We start from the raw sequence: 6680 nt of genomic DNA, 5'->3' as shown, positions 1-6680 counted from the left end.
TAAGTTACCTTTCAAATACTTCCTCCCTGATCTCACAGATCCTCGAACTGCAGTAAGCACATTGAGTTTTCATGTAATGACGAGTGTTATAGAAATAAAACCGACTTTGCTAATATAATCAGCGTACACTGTGAGAGCAGTCAGAGCCCAGATCTGTCCGGCCTTATAAAGACTGCTTTAAAGATCAGGACCCTGTTTGTGAACAGAGGCCAGCTCCCAGCACTAAGTGGCTGACGGGACAGATTTCACTCTGGGTTAATTCCAGCATTTGAGTGCAAACTAAGTAATTCTGAGACAGTCATTTGTGATGCACAAAGAGCCCGAAGAGCATTGATCAGTACATGCATGCATACTAGGCTGATTATGAAATCTTTGTTTATTAATTTCCTTCCTGTTTGTACTGACGTAGTTGGCTCCTGTCCCTTTAAGACCAGCCTCTGTTTGATGCCACAGAGACAACAGCAGTCTGAGATCTGTGGCATCACAGAATTATGACGACACTGCGATAGACTTACAGCCTGCACGTACTTCTCTCACTGCTACACTGAACTATTATGAATCATTATTATCAGGATGTCCCAAAAAACTCCATAAAAATGCTGCAGCAAGAGTCCTGACAGGGACTAGAAAGAGAGAGCAGATTTCTCCTATATTGGCTTCCTGTTAAATCCAGAATTCAAAATCCTGCTCCTCACATACAAGGTCTTAAATAATCAGGCCCCATCTTATCTTAATGACCTTGTAGTACCATATCACCCTATTAGAGCACTTCGCTCTCGCTCTGCAGGCCTACTTGTTCCTAGAGTATTTAAAAGTAGAATGGGAGGCAGAGCCTTCAGTTTTCAGGCCCCTCTTCTGTGGAACCAGCTTCCAGTTTGGATTCAGGAGACAGACACTATCTCTACTTTTAAGATTAGGCTTCAAACTTTCCTTTTTGCTGAAGCATACAGTTAGGGCTGGACCAGGTGACCCTGAATCCTCCCTTAGTTATGCTGCGGGAGGATTCCCATGATGCATTGAGCTTTTCCTCGTCATTCTGTGTTTATGTGTTAGTTAAGATTAATCTCTGGCTTTTGTCACGTCTCTCTGCCTTCAGACTAAAGGGTCGTGGGAGAAGGCTGTGCCTGGTTCGTGATGTAGTTGCTCCAGGACTGCAACGTGACACAGAGGTTCTACAACCTCGCTGTTAAACAGGAAACCAGAAGAAACCAGTTAGCGACCAGTTGGCTTGAGTGCTCTTTGGCAAAGAGACTCGTCACAAATGAGTTGTGAGTATATTTGAATCTGCCCGTTTATAAATTAGATGGAAATGATGTGAAAACCTTCAGAGTGACTGCAGAAGGTCCAAACTGGGCAACATCTGTGTGGAGACGATCGCTGTGTGAACAAAGCCTCATGGCACTGCTCGCTCAGCCTCTGGGTAACCATTTGGTCACCAAAGCTACTTGCAACATGCTGGGCAACCGTTGTTTCTTAGGAGTTAGATATTGCTTCTCTATTTTTACTCTCGTGTGGCTGTTAGCCAACTTTCCTCTGATTGGCTATAGAAGATATAAAGAGCAGGTGGGAGGGGCTTGAGATACCAGACATGGCTATATTAGGCAGCCACTCATACAGATACGAGATCCAAGCTGTTTAAACTGAGCGTCCCTATGGATCCTAAGAATGTCCTGAAAGGCTGAGGAGTAAAAAAAAGACCTTAGAACAAATGCATGTGTTTATTAGCACGACAAATAAAGTCAGCTGTGACAGACAGTCAAGGTAACGGAGAAGCTTCAAGCTCCTCACGCAGCTCCCGTCTGCTCCCGTCTCGTCATTCCCGAGTCCTCAAAGTCACTGATCGAGGGGAAACCAACCCTCTGCTCGATCCACTGGGCCACGCTGAGCAGCTTTCGGTCTTGGAGAGCGGGAGCTATGAGCTGTAGGCCAATGGGAAGGCCCCGTCTCGACAAAGCCGTCGGCACAGAGACAGCAGGGAGACCTGGTGTGCAGAGAGAGAGAGAGTTGAGAGAAGCTGGATGCTCTAAGTCACAGAGTGAACAGAGAACGCCGCTTCGGCTCAAAAACACCAGTTTCATTTCACTTCATGTGCAGGAGGGAAACGAGAAGCAGCTTCTTAAGCTCCTCAGTTACAGGTGTGCATGGTGTGCTTATCCCCAACATATTTAAATGCTCCTCCCACACTTCCTCTGCATGCAGCTTCAGTGCCTACCTGCCATGTTGGCGGGCTGCGTGAAGACGTCTTCCTGTGCGCTGCGCGTTCGGTTATCTTCCTGAGTGAAGTCGTGGTAACGAGCCGCATCCGTCAGCGTGGTGGGCGTCAGCAGTACATCGACACCAGAGCTGAACACGCGCTGGAAGTCATTCGCAATGAGCCGGCGAACTTTCTGAGCCTTCACAAAGTAGTGCTGGTAGTTCCTAGGGGGAAAATAAAAGGACACAATTATTCTTTAGAAAAAGATCGAGAGATGGAGAGGATCACAGGATCCCTCCATGGCTCGGAAACACGACGGCTCAGTCTCACCGTTTTAGCAGGAAGTAGTTCCCAGACAGAATCCTCCCTCTGACGACGTCGTTGAAGCCCTCGTGCCTGCTCGAGGCGTACATGACCTCTGTCGAGGTGTCCATCTGGCTGCGGTGGCCTGCTGGCAGAGTCAGACTTCATCACATCCGCTATAAGAAGTGCCAAACCCACACACCACAGCACGATTCATTACCGTATTCCAGGCCGTCAAACCGGGCCATGTTGGACGCCACCTCGGCGTGGCACAGGACGTGGTAGCACACGATGGAGTACTGCGTATGGGGGAGCGACACTCGCTCCACCCGCGCTCCAGCTTCCTCAAACAAGTCGGCCACACTGCTCCACTGGGCCAGAGTCTCCTCGGAGAGGCCCGGGGCGTGATACTCCTGACGTGCAGCACAGGAGAGACAGAACAACAGCTCAACATGTTGTTCATACTCGACTTTCATCTACCTGCCTTTGCAATCAATGCAATCATCTCAGCAGCTTCCATGTTAAGGTTCATCTCAGTGCTGACCTCAATATTCACTCCTGCAAAGTAATATGTTGGCGTGTAATGCTGAGGTAGTTTGTAGTGTCACCTTAGGGATGCCCACACAGATGTTCTTAACATCAAAGTCTTCAGGAAGCTCTGTTAGTGATGAAGGGGCGGGAACTGTTGTTGAATCTCTGACGTCGAGGCCTTGGAGGATACCTGCACGACACGACAACATAATCCCAGGTGAGTCGTGCCGTTTGGCCGATGTGCTGCGAAATGAGACAGCTGCAGTTTCCTTTAGAGCGGCAGACATTCTTATTCAGACATTCTTAATCATAGAGCTGCTGCGTGTTGATGTCCAGGGTCACCTGGGGGATTCTCACCTAAGACGACGGCCGCATCGTTCACGCTGCGTGTCATTATGCCCGGGACGTCCATGGAGTTAACGAGGGGGATGAGACCGTGTCTGGACAGCAGACCATAAGTGGGCTTCAGGGCCACGACGCCACACAACGACCCGGGGTTTCGTGTGGATCCGCCCGTGTCTGAACCCAAAGCTCTGCCAAGAAGAGCATCACATGTAAACACGGAGATCCTGACAGTCTTACTGAAGACGAGAGCCCGAACGCGTCTCCTCACAGGTAGCTGGTGAGCGAGGCCACAGCTGCGGCGCTTCCACCTGAACTGCCTCCAGTGACGACCCAGTCCGAGTCCGGGTCTGCCTTCGTCCGCTCTCTGTAGGGCGCGGCGTAACCCCAGGGGTTCTTTACGGCGCCGAAAGCACCATCAGTACTGCCCGCACTGCGAGGAAAACAAACGGATCCATATGAGAAAAACTGCAGCTCACCTGCAGAATTCACAGAAATCTTTTTTGTAACCTTTGTTTGTTCAGTGAATTTATCTTTTTAACCACATTTTGATTCCTCCTCACACGAGAATGCTGTGAGTCAGCGCTACACAAAGATGGAGTTTGCAAGTATAACTTAGATGGAACGGGGATGAACATTTTGAATCATGTCCAAAGAACCTGAACAACACCAGCGGGGCAACATGCATGACAATGCACGGCGCCTTGCAGTCATTCAGGCTTCATGACTCTGACAATTCCCAAACAGTAATTTTCCTGGTATGTAGTTTAGTGTTGGATATGAAGATTTTTCCCATCATAACCCTCATTTTACATAATCTGATGATGCAAACAGCTTAACAATACAGACCGACAGGACAGAAGGATCCACATGTAACTCCACAATGACTAGAAAACGAGCCAGGAGGCATCACATGTAGGCACAAAGGTCACCTTTCATCTGCTCTAACTTGTTCTGAGCAGCCACTTATCTCACATGCTGATATGAGCCTGCAAAGTTTACCCAGAATGCACTTTGTCACATTTCCTCCAGATCAAAGATCCAGTTTAACCTCCCAGTGCTGGTTTCTGTTCCTCTACATCAGAAACATTAAACTGCTGCAGTTTGTTCACACTGTGGTCGATCCATCGCACAGACGACCAGTTCGTTAGTCTGACTCTGCGCTTAGACTGCAACACTTGATGTAGGTGTGAACGGATTTGGTTGCAGATTTTAACAACACTTAAATGTTCAGTCCTGACATCTCTTCTACTTTAATCAAAAATGCTGCAAAAACTCAGTTACCCCATTGCAAACTCATCCATGTTGGTCTTCCCCATTAAAACTGCCCCCTGGTCGAGGAGTTTCTGGACCACTGTGGCGTTATAAGGAGGAGTGTAGTCTGCAGGAAAAGCAGGATATATAAGTACTGGGCTGCAATGGAGTGAAAAACAAGTTGTTTTTATTAACCCACTTCACACAGACCTTTAAGCATCCTGGAGGCACATGTGGTCCTGATATTCTCCGTGCAGAAATTATCCTTGACAGCAAACGGGATTCCATCCAGAGGACCTTTGGGCACACCTGAAGGTAGAAGAGATCAAGCAGTGACACCCGAGTCACACGGAACCAAATCGAGCCCGACTCGAGATGTCCTCACCTTGCTGCAGTCTGCGTTCTGCCTGCTGAGCCTGCTCCAGAGCACGCTCCTCTGTCACCGTGATGTAAGCGTTCAGGTGCTGCGTTTTCCTGATGCGATTCAGGCATTTTCTGCAGAGCTCTGTCGGAGAGATTCGTCCCTCCCGCAGCGCTAAAGACACCTGAAGAACGACGATGAAACAGCAGAGCTGGAATCAAACTCGTGCATTTTATTAATAACATTACAGTATCACAAAGAAACTACATCGAAGCTTTTTTTAACCATGACAGTGAAGCAGCAAGAAGAATCAACGCAGGACTGCACATTCAACAGCAGACAGAACAGGCCGATACAGACACAACACAGTGAAGACACAGCAGACTGCTGTTCTGTGGGGGACAGATGGACTGGGAGACTCCCGTGTTTCTTATATATTGCAGTCGATATATAGGAGAAAGATGCATAGCAGTGAGAATGTATGCTAATGATACTGCCTAAGGGAAGCATGTATAATGTAAACAGAATTGGTCCCAGCACTGAACCCTGTGGAACTCCAGACTCTCCATTTACATGAACAAATTAGAATCTGTTAGTGTTTCCTCTTCTTCTGCTTTTTCACTCACCATGTGTTTTTACACCTCACTGAATTTAACCATGAGTTATTAATAATCTCTGGCTCTCTTCCACAGCGCGTCTCACCCCAACCAGTCACAGCAGATGGCTGCCTCTCCCTAAGCTTGGAGATGCCGGAGGTGAGCGCTTGCTCACAGGTGTCATGTGACTGTTGGGTTTTCTGTTTCCTCTGTATAACTGTATGGTCTCGACCTTACAGTATAAAGCAGCTTGAGGCAACTGTTGTTGTGATTTTCTGCTGTAAAAATAAAGTTGAATTGAAAATGTCCTTCACGACATCCATCATCGTCTGAGGTTTTCCGCTTTTCCTCCTGCCTGCAGCTCCATCTTCATCTTCCTTTCTCCAAGATATCCTCTCTCCCTCCACGGCAGATGTCCAAACCCTCTCAGCCTCTCCCCTCTAACTCTGAGTCCCTCTGATGGACTCGCATCTAATCTTCGCCATCCTGCTCACTCCCAGAGAACATCTAAACACCTTCAGCTGTCTTTTTGTCATTGCCATCGTCTCCAAACCATACACCATAGCATGCCTTCACTTCACAAATGTGCTCTGACCCCCACTGCTGTCTGTGATCCACAGTGCTCTGCGCTTCTCCATCAACATGATGCTCGCTGACCACCTCTCTGTTGTTCCTGCAGCTTTCTCATGAAATAAAGACGTCATTACAAAGCGGCACAAACGGGCTTCATTCGTTATAAACATGTTGCATATCTCAATATGAAACCGCCGCTATTCTCAGCTATGCCTTCATGCTACCTGTACGCGTTTTAGTGGCTGCTAACGCGTCACTGCGTGCTGTCTGATGAAGATGATTCGTCGTCTGTCTGATGAAGACTTCGTGTGTTGGTGAGTCGCTGCGCGGCACAGACACTGCCGTCACTGACCTGCTTTATCGTCCGGCTCAGCATCTCGGAGCACCTTTCACTTTACAAACAACCTTCCCGCAGCGAACGGCCTCTGCGAGCCGCCATGTTTGTTTCCTCTAACACGCTTGCCTGTGATTCGACAGCGGTTTAGTAACTCGCGCTCTGATTCGCGGAGACACCGGAGGAGGAAGC

General features: G+C 48.3%; 1 protein-coding gene across 1 annotated transcript; it reads right to left on the bottom strand.

Annotated features, from left to right (window-relative positions):
• Positions 1 to 1699: 1699 nt before the first annotated feature.
• qrsl1 (glutaminyl-tRNA amidotransferase subunit QRSL1) lies at positions 1700 to 6644 on the bottom strand. The gene is made up of 11 exons (XM_004566488.4): positions 6507 to 6644; positions 5010 to 5169; positions 4835 to 4933; positions 4655 to 4751; positions 3642 to 3803; positions 3386 to 3561; positions 3106 to 3218; positions 2718 to 2910; positions 2525 to 2642; positions 2213 to 2418; positions 1700 to 1981 (listed from the first exon to the last, which is right to left on the bottom strand). The coding sequence occupies exons 1-11, from the start codon at positions 6528 to 6530 to the stop codon at positions 1785 to 1787; spliced, it is 1545 nt and encodes a 514-aa protein (XP_004566545.3). The 5' UTR covers positions 6531 to 6644; the 3' UTR covers positions 1700 to 1784.
• Positions 6645 to 6680: the final 36 nt, after the last annotated feature.

Source organism: Maylandia zebra, linkage group LG19 (assembly GCF_041146795.1).
Source record: "Maylandia zebra isolate NMK-2024a linkage group LG19, Mzebra_GT3a, whole genome shotgun sequence".
NCBI classification, from domain to species: domain Eukaryota; kingdom Metazoa; phylum Chordata; class Actinopteri; order Cichliformes; family Cichlidae; genus Maylandia; species Maylandia zebra.
The sequence above is the reverse complement of the archived record's forward strand: the minus strand, read 5'-3'. Positions and strand labels throughout refer to the sequence as shown.